This window comes from Rhea pennata, chromosome 8, assembly GCF_028389875.1.
Source record: "Rhea pennata isolate bPtePen1 chromosome 8, bPtePen1.pri, whole genome shotgun sequence".
NCBI classification, from domain to species: domain Eukaryota; kingdom Metazoa; phylum Chordata; class Aves; order Rheiformes; family Rheidae; genus Rhea; species Rhea pennata.
In genome coordinates this window covers 4,602,457-4,616,678 of record NC_084670.1, presented here as the reverse complement: position 1 = coordinate 4,616,678, position 14,222 = coordinate 4,602,457, and the positions used below count along the sequence as shown (strand labels likewise).

Sequence of the window (14,222 nt, the reverse complement as noted above, 5' to 3'; positions counted from 1 at the left end):
CCAGTCTAGTATTAGAGTATAATCTATTTTAAATGCCTGACTGTTTAATTTTGGCTCCTATTTGCTTATTCTTTTTGTGTTTTTGTTTTTACCATTAGATAGCTTTACACCTACAGATTCTCTAGGCATGTTGAAGCTTAACTGATTTTTCTAGTTTTCCAGCGAAGAGTAAACCGTAAGAGTTGTAATTCCCTTTCCAAGTCTCTCTACACCTGTGGTAAAGTCAAGGCTCTGCCCATTCCACACCTTCTCACTCATGCTTGTGTGGGTGGGGAAGCACATTCAACTATGAGGGACAGAGTGGCCATGCAGAGCCTACTTCTTCTCTTTTTTAAAGCTCCTAGTGTGAGCATATTGTACATGCGGAGCACAGTTTTCATTGATTTCTAACTCTGTGAAGATATAGTAGAAAAACAAAATCAATTTCCTCTCGTTGCTACACTCACTTGCTGGCACCTTTTCTCTGCACTCTGACTGCTGCATGGCCTCGGAGAGTCTCCGTTGTGCTCTTGCTTTGGTTAGTGTCCTCTCTCCTTTTGGGTGGAAGGTGGGTTTCCTTCCCTTATGCTTCGCTTAAGTGCTTTCATTGCCATCGAACAACATGTCAGCTCCACATTACCTCCTATCTTGCTGTTTAGAGGTAGAAAGGATTTTCCCCTTCTTCTGACTTCCTAATAAGGGGAGAGGAGATTCTCTTCTCCTAACTTACGGTTTGAAAGGGGATCAATTCTCTGGTTACATCTTTCCCACATGTGGAAAGTGGTCTGCATTTTCATTTCCCTTTCTGCCATGCCATGCTGTTCTCTCTTTTTCCCTAAAAGGAAAGACTTTTACCCTGTTCCTTCCTACTCTTGTGTTTGATTGGGGCCTCCAGTTGGTTCCATTTCCTGAATGCTCCATGTAATGGCCAACTACTGAGTTTTGTCGCTTCTGAGATTGTTAGACAGTGGTTTCAGTCAAGGAGTAATTAATTATTCAGGTTTACTGTGACTTCTGAAGCAGACTGGGCATATTCTGCCTTTATTTCTTTAAAACATAAAATTATTATACTTTCATTTTCAGATCACAACAAACCAATCTCTACACATTCTCACAGAAGGTAGCAGTGCTTCTGGCCATGCTGATGTATCACTAATCCCAGAGGAATCTGCATGGTCATTTTCTACTGCTGCCATCAGAAGAGGAGATTATCTCTGTAATTGCTCCCTCAGTGCTCATTAGCTAGAAATACAATAATTGAAAAACTGGTAGGAAAAGGTTTTGTCTAATAGTAGTCCTGATCTCTAAAATGGACGTTAACCACCTAATAATTATTCATTAAAACGTTTGACCAATACAACTGATATAAACAAGCCAAACAATAGAAATGAATGCCTAGCAAGAGGTTTTATTTCAGATTAGTTCAATCCCATGCTGCATATACGAAATATCTATACACTTTAAGGTCATGCAGCTTATTCTAAAGAAAAACGTGGTTTAAGCTGCGTGAAGCTTTTTTGCACTTCCTTTTGCCTGCAGGGTTTTTGAATGCCGGGAGAAACAGACAGCTTTATTTTACTAGTATTATTCTCTGGTAGTATAACTTTATTTCTAGAGGGTTATGCTCAATAGCATCAGTATATTCCTGATAATTCTTATGATATGGTATTTCCTGTAAATTAATTTCTTTTGTGGAAGATGTTTTACTTGCTTTCTAAAGCACATCAGAATATACCAAGTAATCTCTGAATTCCAAAGGATTTGTGACTCTAGACTTACTCTTCTAAGCTCTGAAACATTTCTATTTATTTAAATATTAAAACAATCTATTTTCTTTTTATCAAAAAAAAAGTAAATTGTGATGACAGAGATCAACGCAGACACGACCTCTTAACAGGTGGCAAGGTTGAGAGGAAAAGGTTACACTGATTATGTTTGGGGTGACCATAATGTTCTTTGTATTTCATAAGGCCATCAAAGACTCCAAAGTGAGGGAGTGGCAGAAATTTGCTTATTTCGGAGTTTCTGTTACTATAGCGATCTTCTAGTGAAACCTCATGGAGAGGATAGAAATGGAAAAACTGGCCATGTCCTTGTCCTTGACAGGTGCACTTTCCAGTTACGAGCACTGGCTGAGATGAATCTCATTCGCGTATGTACGGACTGGCTGCAAATAGCATAGTCAGTAACTACAGAAGGAACTTGGAATCTCTGTGTGCGTATTTCCTGTCTGTTGGAAAGGTGCTAAGCAGAATTTAATAGTTTGTGGTCTTTCTCTGTGACTGAGTAGGGCATTGAATACTGTTGAACTTTTAATTTACTATGAGGCAGCCTGATATAGCATGGTTGTGTGTTTAACATACACACACATAATGAAGTATATTTTATAGTCAGCTGGAGTTCTTTGATGAGCCTTTGTGTTATATTTACCACATTAAGTTGAGGAAGAGGAAAGAAGTTCCTGTAATAACATATGTGTTTGTTTTTCTGTTTAGTAAATTGACAGGTGTTTGGTTTTTCTTGTGTCTGCCCAGGAAACCACGTCTTGTCTCCTGGAGAGTCTGTTGGAAAAGGTTTAACGCCAGAAGCTGCAAAAGATCTTGGTCTCCCCGAAGGGACTGCAGTAGCAGCTTCTCTCATTGATGCACATGCTGGAGGACTAGGTATTCAGTCATATTTACTGTTCTTGGAAATAGGAGTATATTGAATTAATTTCAGAAAGCTGTTTTTTCACAGCTTGTTTTATATCCAGTTTTTTACTCTGATGCTAATATTTGTTCTTACGAAATAGCATAATTAAAGTAAAAAAGCCTTCTCAATAACTACTAGTAGTGAATATATGTTTACAGAAAATGGTTTAAATATCACTAAGTTTATTTCTCTGTAACTGAATTTCTCAGGTATCCATTAACTCTTGTTACTTCCACTTTGAGTTCCTAAACTGAAATACTATTGTGTTGTCTCTCCAACATGTTGATAGTTGCATCTCTTGTTGCTCAAAACTTTGGGGCTAGGGAAGAAAAATGAAAAACTGAAGTTCTGAGAGAGAAGTCTCATGTCTGAGGCTTGTTCACAGTTTTTCTTGTTAGTTTTAGGAGTGATTCATTCTTTGTTTAAGTAAAACAATAAAGACTTCTCAACATATGTATGCATAGCAAAATATGAGATATATACCCAAAACACTGTTTTTGATCTAACTCTTAGAGTATGGGCAATAGTGTATGTAAGATGGCAAAAATAAGAGTAGAGGGACAGCTGGCCCATGAGTAGTATTGCCTTTTTGTGGTAAGTACTGAGACTCTGAACATGTCATCTCTAGCTGGAGTGGGAGGCCTAATGCTTAGATTTTTTTTTTTTTTTCCTTTTGAAGCAAAATATTCTGAAGTGCTCAGTTTCAACTGTATTGAAATGAAATGTGTGGTAAGGCTGAACAGCTTCATTTTCTTACTGTGCTGTTTGGCCTTATCTAAATGCAGTAAAAAACAAAGTGATTCAGTGTAACTTTTCAGCAGGAAATTGAGGTTTTTTAGTTTGATAGGTTAGAAAAAAATGTTAGAAAGTTTCAGTGTTATTGAAACATTACTGTTCAATGGAAATCTACTGCTCATCAGAGCGTTTTTCTCTAAATCTAAATGAAATGTGCTTAGCTGCTAAAGTATCAGTTTTCTTTCAAGTATTTTGCTGTGGTGTTTTAATTTTTTTCTAGTTGTTGTGGTTTGGAACTTTTAAACATTTAAATCTGTTTGCTTTTCTTCTGATAACTGTTTCTGATGAAGCTAAGCAATAATGCATGTTGCTTTTCTTATTGCCTCAGAATGATTAACTGTAGATCTAATATTTTGTATTGACCAGCTGCAAAAAGGAGTATCTACAGCAGGGAAGATTATGAAGTTGTTAGTGTCATAGTTGTAAATGTAGTGCATTGCTACAGCTGTGAATCTCTTTAAAAAAACAAACAAAAAATATCTCTCTGTATAGATTAATATTCTAATTGGCTAAGACATATGATTTGTAGGTATGTAAAAATATGTTTAAAAGTATGTGCACTGGCAATTATTGAAAAGGATGAATTGATAAAGTGGCCTGAAATAGGAATATTAGTATGCCAACAAAGAAGATTTTTTTTTTTTTTTAGGTCCAGGTCCGTAATTTAAAATTTCACATTTCATTAACACCGGTGATTGTGTTTTTTTTTTCTCGAATATATACAGACAGATTCCTTCACAACCACATAACCTTTTTTTTCCAACCTGAGCTGTAACATCAGATCTTTTGCTATAAATATGTAAAGGCTTTTACAAGAGCTAAATCATGAATGTTTAGTCAGGGAGTTTCTCTTCCTCTCTTCATACTATATATAGTAAAGCAAAGGATTTATTTAAAAATGGAGAATTATTTGCTGAATCTCAGATCTCTTCAGTGTTTGGAGTTGAAATCTCTGTAAAAGAAAATGCAACATTCGTGCCGGTGTTGTTTTCCTTTGACCTAAACTAGATATGGATGATAGATGAAAAAATTGTACTGAAACAATTCTGAAGATCTTGTACCAGTTCATAATACGATGTAGTATTAGGAGTTAATCACTCTTACTGTGTTGTCACCTGCATGGTACTTCAGTGAAAATAGGCAAATGTAAGGTTTTGTATTCAGGTAGTCATAGTCCAGGGATAACTTCTGTATGTATGAAGAGGAATGCTTTGCAGAATGACGTGAGAGCTCGAAATTTGTTCTCTTGACCCTGCCCATGGATGGGTATATTTGGACAGGAAGAAGTAATTCCATTTCTCAAAGGAGAATTTTGAAGTTTGATTTTCCTTCTGTTTAGGTATGAAAATGAAAAACTGTCAAAATAAATTACAAAAAAGAACAGATTCCCAGCCTCCATAGCAGTGTCCTCAAAGACCTTTGTCCCAAGACCTTGAAAGCTCAGACTTCTTGGAAATCCATCCAGGAGTGCCAATAGTGAAGCACTTAGGTAACATTGCAGAAAATGGAGCAAGTTCTGACTGAAGGCTACATGACTCCTGCAGTATTTCAGCAATATAGCCACTCTTTTCTTGATTATTCTGATTTAGCTGTATTGGTGAATTCTAGTAAACATTGTTTTGTTGGATTTTTTTCAGCTAGCTCCAAAGGTGAGGAGTGGAGAACCTCCTGTGCACAGGAAATAATGGAGTACACCAGGCTGTATCAGCAATTGTTGAAAAACTAGACTGTCACTCTAAAATGACAGGAAAGGGTCTTCATTTAATTTGCATTATTATGTGAATACTGAATTCAGAGCACAAAAAAATTTGCCCAGTAGATTTCATGTACTGCATTATATATATAAATTGAATTTAATGAACAGGAGAGAGCAACTGCTGTTCACTTGCTATAGATTTCTGTAAAGGAACTCCAGAATTAGAAGTCTCTGCTGTCACTGGCATCCTTCAGTGGATGGAGATGGCCTATTTACAAAAATATGATCAGAATATGTTTTACCAGATAGCGTTGCAAAGACTGGCAGACTACTGAAATCATCACCGGAGGGAAGAGATGTACTGGTCTTTGTCAGAGAGGGCAGGGTGCATCACAGAGAGAAGAGTTAGTAACACAGTGAGAGAACCTGTAGTCGAATCACTCAGTAACTGAGTTGAGTCAGGGATAAGAGGAATCTTTGGGATGCAACTCATCCCTCTTGAATCCAGGGAAGATAAATAGGTAGGGGAACTAACAGAAAAGACAGTAAAAGGGAAAAGATCTGGATAGCAAAAAGGATACCAGAAGCTTAAATCAGAGCCAGAGAATGCAAATGTATATGAAGAGAACAAATAATGAAGCTACATCTCAAATGTTGAACTGCTCTCCTTCATCCACCGTAGATAGGTGAGAACATTCATCATCCTCCAGTCTGGTTCAACCTCCAATGTATAGAACACAGAGCTGAAAATGCTCAAGGAAAATGAGAAAACCAAAAGGAGAACAGATAGTAAAATGAGAAAGAAATGTTCTGTGTTCTGATAAATATATGCTCAGTGTTCTGATAAAAATACGAAGAATGACATGCTAAAATACATTCATCTTATAGAAGTGAGAGGAAAAGGCACAGAAGAAAATAAAGAAGATATCTGAAACAGTGAATGAAAATACAAAAATACTGGAATGATAATAATACTGGAAATCAACTCTTATAATTGATGCAAAACTTTTCTTTTGAAAAGGGCCTGATACATGCTCCAGGGTTTACTCCATGCTGTGCTCTGTATTGAAATGTTAAGAATTACAGTTTGTTTAAAGGATATGACTTGTATGTTAATATGTGTTAGATTAGATAGCTGGGCAGTAACCTCCAGTGGGTATCATTATTCTTATTCCTGAACAGATTCTGCTGGTAGTGTTAAAAATAGCCTATAACAGCAGAGCAATGAAAAGGGCTCTTTCACATCCTGCAGACTGAAATGGCATGATGGACATTTTGTTTTCAGTGTTAGTAACTTCTGACACAGTATTCATAACTGCTTTTTGTTGGATATAAAATGTATTTTTAATGGTCAGGGTCCTGGAATTTAGGAAGGCTTTGAAGTTCTGAGTGAAATAAGGTGGAGATGAAGAGATGTTTGATACTTATGTCAATGGAGGTCATCTATGACTCCTGAATCAGTCCATCTGATACCTATTACGCAAAAGTAAAAATCTAGAGACTGACTAGATATATGACTTTCATTTTGACCTACGTTATTAATTTGAAAGAGCCTACAGATAAAAATGTGAGTATGGGAGGACCAGTCTTTTGGGACTGACTTGAATAAACTAGATGTTTATCTTGCCCTTACAAAAGACACCAGCGCTGTTTAAGCAAAAAGTAGATAATTTATTGTACAGTATCTAAAGTACTTTGTCACTATGGAAAAGAGCAAAAAGCATGAATGTTTAGCATTGTCTGCTTTCTTAAAATGTGCCGTATGGTTTATGTAGTATACAGACTTGTTGGCTTCAGTCTCTCTTGAGAATCTTTGCAAAATTTTGAATCTTTCTCAGAATGCAAAAAATTGCAATTCAGTTAAAGGTAAAAATGATTTTTGGCAGCACTTAGCTTATTCTAAGATTTCATTATTTTTAGAATGTTACAGACATATTTGCTATCTAACTTTAATTAATCACAAATAGAAAGACTCCAATAACTCTAAACATGATTGAAGTTGCTGACAAAACTCTCACTGATTTTGACAAGATTCAGATTTTACTCTGCAGAAGAATATTTTCTTAGAGATTAGCAGGTATCTAAATATGAGGCTCTTCAATCTTTTATTGTTTATAGAAATATATTTGCAATATATGATAATTCTGTTCAGTGGATTTGTTTGCTCTAAAGTGTAAATGATACTTTAAACTATTTTTAGAAGTTTTAATGTAATGCTGCCTAGTATAGAGAAGTGCCTTTAGACAACCCTATCCAAAATGCTTAAGGTGAACTTCTGGATGTCTGTGTTTGAACAGTGAAAAATGAAGCATAAGAGGTAGAAGCCATACTTTGCTTTCTATTTCTCCTTAGAAAAGAGTTCTTTATATGACAGATATGCTACCAACATAGTTATCAGCTAGCTAGGACATTAGGACAGGGTTTTGAGGGCTGTAAAATTTTAGCCCTTAATTTTCTGGATATTGAGATGACTTCCAGCCATGATAATACCGTAAGAACATTGTAACTATGATTAGACAAATCCTAACAGACTGATTTGATAACAGAACCTTGCAAAGGTGGCCCAAATGAGAGGATGTTAAAGAAATGTTACATACCAACCACAGGTAACACGTGGCATCTTTAACTTTGAATTTGAATGTGTAAGATGTGCAGCAGATGGTTTAGTGATCCTACTGCAATGAGAAGAAATGTAGCTTTACAGCAGAGATCTGTAGTTTTTCTCTTAGTTTCTCTGAAACCAAATTCCTTGTTTGTAAAATTAGGATGATATGGGAAATACTAGTGTTGTTTACTTATACAGTATGCTTGTAGTTGGATACCAGGTTGGCCAGAAGATGAAACTGCTTTACCTTTTGTTAAAGTGTGCGCATTAAAAGACACTGAAAAATTCCCTTTCTCTAAAGCTAATTTTTGTTGAAACGTGTATTAGGAAAATAGACACTTCATAAGAAACATGTATCTCCTGGCTAAAATAGATTAAAAACAGCATAAAATAAAAGTTTGGAAAGAAATCTATCCCTTGCCTGTTTTGTGAGGACAAAACAGAGTTGGTCCATTGTTTCAGTCCAACAACTCCTAAAGGCTTCCTGGCTTTGGCAGCATCCACACATTCCTGGGGAGGTTTCCCTCTGTGACCTCGGAGAAGCTTTATCTTTATCTGACCTAGTGTCGGTCAAGAGGGAGAGGGCCCATTTTCTGTCCATCCTTCTTTTCCTGCTCCTGTTCCTTCCCTTGTACTCTGTGATTGTGCAGTTGTACAGTGAGTTGAAAGACTAATTGCTTTTCTTCCTCAGGATTTCTTTTTTTAGTAAGATTAGCAAAATAATCACCAAACTGTTCATTGATCTAATTGAAAAATAATGCTCAAGAGAAAAAAGACAAACAAAACAATATTATTGGTCCTTTGTGGTTTTGCTGGATCCAGCACAGGGTGGTCCAAGCATGCAGCTTAACAGGAGGAGGAGGGGGTCAGAATTTCCTTTGGTAATAGCCGGTCCCTGAACTGAGCTATGCATAATGTGGTGCTGCATCCTGAAGCTTGGCTGAAGGTCTGCCCTGTTGTGTAAGCAGTACCCTGGCTTTTCTCTGAGACCTCCTGGTCCGTGGGCTGTTGGCTGTGGGCTGAGCACTCGCTGCATTTGTCCTCCTTCTTGTCCCATGCCACATGCAGACACTCCTCCAAGCCGCTCACAGTTCCCCTTTGGGAAGGAGCAATCTCTCCTCTTCTGTCATCAGCAGAACAGCAGCAGCAGTCAGGACAACGGAACTTGACAGCTGTCCACTCTGCTGCCAAGTTACCCCTTTCTCCATCTCATCCCCTGACAAAACACAACATGCAATATGTGCATGGTAAACTGTGGATAAACAAATAAATCTGCACTCTACTGTAGTACCTTTCAGAACAGGGCAGCCTTTTATTCTATGAGTTAGTACACTACCTAAGACAATTGGCTGTAGTTGGAATAATGTTTAAAAATTACGATGATAAAAAATGAATATGGAGGAAATGATCTGGTGTCCTCGTGTATCTAGAATGAAAATATATTTTCTTCCATATCAATAAAATAAAATTGTTTATTAATTAAACAAACCTTTTGATTTGTGGTATTGGTGTGAGACAGCAATTATTTTGTGTCTAGAAAAGTTCTGTTTTGTGAGGGTTGTGTTACTCTTCTTTTAAAATGGGATTTTAATTTTATTTTAATAGGAGTAATTGGAGCAGATGTGAAAGGACACAACCTGCCATGTGAAAATCAGCCAATTACATCCCGAGTTGCTATGATCTGTGGAACATCTTCATGCCACATGGGGGTAGGTTATGTGCCTAGTCCTAATTTGCATAGAATATGGTAACCAATGTTTCTGAAGGGAAGAATGACCTCTGTGTCTCTCACTCCTTTCCTTTTCCTTGATTTTTCTGGTAACTGTAGCTCTACCTTTGGATATTAATTATATATTACCGTGCATTTACTACTAAGCAAGAATTTTAATAGTAGTAGAAATCAATACTGAAAAAAATGACATGAAAGGTAAAAAACCACAATGCTAAAGTGGCTTAAAGAGCAGTCTGAAATCTGAGCCAAACATTGAGCTTGAGTTATCCATGACAAGCCTGTCACTAATGTGTTACAGAATAGTGTATTTGGAGGAGTGTATGTCTTTAGTCACAGCCCTTCTCCCCCACCTCTTCACTTAATCAATATAAATCCTTCTACCTCTGAAAGCTGCTATGATCTATAGAATTATGATACGTATCATGACTAAAGAGAAGGAAAAACCCTGATAAGCAATTTTCACTTTGCTAATTTTTCTCAGTGAATTAACACAAAAGCTTTTTCTGAGATTGCAATTAAAATTTAGTGTCTGCTTTTCAAATTTATACCTTTTTAAAATGTATGAGTCTGAAAGCATTCCATTTAGATAAGTACCCTTTTCTGCTACATTTTTTATTTAAAACTCATTATGGTCTTAAATTTAGACTGATTATAACTTGGATTTTTCCTAAATGAGCAAATTGCAATAGGAATGCTAGAGGCTTTAGGAAGGACTAGCATACTCCATAGAGGAAGCTCTCCAGTAGAGAAAAGAAGTTGTTTAAATAATAAATAAATAAAAAATGGCAATCTTAACAGTCTATAAGTTGTCTTCGAAGTAACAGTATATATTAAAATGATGATCATGTCATACAGATTGTAGTTCAGCAAAGTATTTAAGCACTTGATTGAATTTAAGGACATGAATAAACCTGGTTTTGTGAAGCAGAGCATTTAAAAAAGACTTAAGTCCTGTAGAAAACTTGAGGTATGTTTGAATTGTTACCTCAGCCAGAGTTTCAGGCCTTGAATCTCACCACTGTTGGGCCTACTCGGTCTCTGAGAGATTACACTGGTATCTGCGCTCATCAAGGCGCAGGCAGGGCAGTCTGCAAATACCGGGACTGGCAGAAGTTGTTACTGTTTCTAGCATGCTCCTACCTGTTAGGGTTTCCAGTTCTTTTAGTGGAGGTTTCTGTCCCTTCAGACCTTCAGAAGAAGCTGTCTGTGTGAACTCTTCCTAACCTGTTTTATCTAGCTGTGTTAGTTTAAACTGTTAAACTGAGCTGGGCTAATAGAACTAATTCTGGACTGAAACGAGCTAAGCAGCACTCATATGGTTTCCCCAAAAGGTCTGAGGGTAGTATTGAGCAGCTGGAAATGGGCCAGTTGGCTGTAACTTAATCCTTTAGTGTAACAGGCCCTGGAAGAAAAAATATATACGATTATTTATTAATTTTTTACATATATACACAGATAAGTTTTAATGTAGCCCCACTTACACAGCTATAACTTGTTTTGCTTCCCAAACTAGAGCAAAACGTAGCAGTATAAACGTGTTCTGCGACAAGAAATGTGGCTCCGTTATCTATGCTAACATAACAAAGGTGACAAATCTTCCCCCGGTAAAGCCCCTGTTGGTACTGATCAATATTCTGTTCTGTGATTAAAGTCACCCTGAAGTCATACATAGGCTACACACTGTAGGCAAGGTGGAACCTTTTAAGCTCTTAATCGTTTGAATGCAAACTCAGGAATAGATGCTTGTGCAGTTTTTGGATAAGTTTAAACTGATTTTAATGTAAATGTAACTCCTCAGCATTTCCCATACAAGCATTTCCCATGCCTGCCTTTTTAAACTCATCTGCTCAGAGCTATAACAATCTTTGGCTAGCAAACAGTAATCAAATTTTAAGCTTCTCTGGATTTAATCTGTGAAAGGACTTTGGTTTACTATTCTTTTACCTATACCTGCATAAACTGTATGAAGTGAATGTAGAGCACACACAGCAGTTGTATTTGTATTTTACTAAGAGCTATTTCAGCTGCATTTGGCTGAAATTAGCTGTTCCTTTTTTTAATTAGGGCTATAAAATGAAAGTATATTATACTTGTGTTTTGATAGAAATATATATTTTCTCTCTGTGTGCACCAGGGGACCCTCAGGGCTACAGAGATTAATCATCGGGTTTAATTTAATGCAGTGGGAGAGAGACCTGTGTGGTCAGGCGGGCATTAAAAAGTGCCTTTGATCTGCTTCAGGTGCACTGAGCCCCAGTGAGCCAGCAACAATAATACCTTTGTGAGATGATCAGAGACGAGAGAGGGAGAAAATGGCCTGTGTGGAAACTCAAGGCTGTCCTTTGTTGTGGTTCTGGCAAACGAAAGAGCCAACTGTCAGGAGAAATTCAGAAAACAGAAAGCAGGGTGAAAGTACGGTTGGATTTCTTTCAAGGAATCATAACAGGAAACTGTTCAAAATCATCTGCTGTGCTGCTTTTTTTCCCCCCTTTCCTCCTTTTGGTGGGGGCAGGGGTACTACTGTTCATGCATGTGCCTGGGTAGTGTTTCCATTCTCTAGACTGAATGTACTGTAAGCCACAAAAGCTCCTATTGCTTGAACAGGGCATTTACTTTAAATTTTAAGAGAAACTACTCTTTGACCCAGTTTTCATGACCTCAAGGACTCCAGAGATCTTGAACAAAAGACTTTGCTAATCAGGGCTTTGATATTTTAGAAAGGACAAATGTGGAACCTAATTTTACTCATGGCTATAATAGCTTAATTTCTGGTAGAACTACCATTGTTAAGTGAGGATACACTTCTGGGATTAACCACTGACAGTCTTGGGTAATCAGGCACACACAAAGCATTTTGTGATTGTTTCTGCTGAGATACTTGGATAGCCCATGTATGAGGTAGAAAGCATGCTGTAATTAGGTTACTGATCCAAGTCCACCTCCAAGTTGGTAGTTGCTGAAAGTCACTGCCACCTCAGGGCTCATCCATTACCCACAAGATAAAAAAAAAAGATAATCCTGAAAATTTTTATAGTTATTTAAATTACATGACTCTCTGCATACGTTGCCCTAGCAAAAATCGTCAGCAGAATTTGCATTTGGAATGGTAAATAAGCTGTCCTTTTACATTTGAAAGATTGTCCCTAGATTAGGGTTGGTATTCATTTGCTGTAGCTTTGATCTCTCTGTGCAGCATAGGTATTCCTTTCAAGTGACAGATACTCAGTGGCTGGCATTTCTGAGTGGGCTGCTGCATGTCATCATGCTTTTTAGTCAGGGCTTCAAAACTCTAGCACCCACATTTAGTCTTCGAACTTTTAAGGAGACCTTCCTTGTGTAGCCATGGTGACTCTCAAACACATACTCAAAATGTGTGAGTGTTTTTTCCCCAGTAAAATAGCAACAGGTTTGAGGCAGTGAAAGAGCAGCTTGCATAATATTCCCAATAGTAGTTGTATAGGTCTAACATGTATGCTTTAACTTCTGGGAATAGGTAATTGGTTTCCCTAAAAGCCTGTCTTCCTGCCAATGTCTTATGAGTCTGACATTTAAAAGGTTTCAAAAGTGCTTTGTTTTCTTCTGCAACCTTTTGGCAATTGGAGGGATTTCAGGTATAGACATATGTATTATTTTGTCCCACTCTTAAATGTAAGCATGCTTGCCTTTTTGCAGATGTGTAAACTCACAAAGAACTGAGTTAACTCTTGTATACCAAACAGCAGAACAGTAATATAAACGAGTAACACACAGAGTGCTCACGTGTAGAAATTCCCTGGTATTCCCCACAGCAGATAGTCCAGCCATACTGCTGCTTCTTTCTCTTAGATAAATCATGCAGTTTCCTGTACCTAGTATCAGTGTAACACTCTTCCCAGGCACTAAATCCACAGAGTAACACCTTTTTTTTTTTTTTTTTTTTTTCCTCCTGAAAGTAAAATGTTTCTTTAGGTTGCAAGCTTTTTGGTACAGAGACTATGTTTGGGTTTGAGTATGCTTATGTGACACCTGACAGTTTGGGACCATCGTGCAAGTTGGGATCTGTCTTACTAGAACAGTACATCAGTACTAGCACCCATTTTAAGTTTAAAAGGCATGAGGGGAAATGTGTCTCATTATGGTCATGGAACTGATAGAGTTAGGCAGCTTCTTTTGAAGTCTTAAGCACAGATGCTGTGAAGTGAGATCTCTCGAATTTGTTGATAGCGTCTTCAGTACGTTGTGTTATCTCTGGTCAAATGAAGGAATAGTAAATGTTTACTCCTACATGCTCATTCTCTTTTTCTGTCTTCCAGAGTCTCTTTGGGTTAAATTGTTTGTAAAAGCAACCTGTTTTCCAATCCTGTTTTTTCAGGTCTTGGTCAGAAGCAGAATCAGGGGGCTAATGATAGAGGCATGACCAGCTGAGGTGTCCCTTGAGAAGGCTGGGTGTGAGGGGATGCCAGAGGCGAAAGGGAGCACTGAGCTGCAGTCCTGGAGTAACAGTGATAAGGGATTATAGCCAAGGACTCCAAAGCCAGCAAGAGTTGTGAAGGGGAGAGCGAGAAGGAGAAAAGTGAGAGTGCAAGAGAAGGTCTAGGGCTCTGGTAAAGAAGCTTGGTGGGACACATGAGAGGCTGTGTGGGGGCTATGAACGTTTAGGGGCTCTAGGACAAGAGTGTGGAGCACAGCATGACCTAGGTGGCTTTGGTCACCTTTCTGCAATTGTTTTTGGTAGCCAGAGGTTT

General features: G+C 37.7%; 1 protein-coding gene across 6 annotated transcripts in view; it reads left to right on the top strand.

Annotated features, from left to right (window-relative positions):
• The window catches only part of FGGY (FGGY carbohydrate kinase domain containing), a 152,546-nt gene that overhangs the window by 69,549 nt on the left and 68,775 nt on the right, over positions 1–14,222 (top strand). For all 6 annotated transcript variants that reach the window (XM_062581583.1, XM_062581581.1, XM_062581580.1 and 3 more), the window contains 2 exons: positions 2,514–2,642; positions 9,372–9,475. In XM_062581583.1, coding sequence (XP_062437567.1) covers positions 2,514–2,642; positions 9,372–9,475 — 233 coding nt within the window. The remainder of the gene's footprint in view (positions 1–2,513; positions 2,643–9,371; positions 9,476–14,222) is intronic.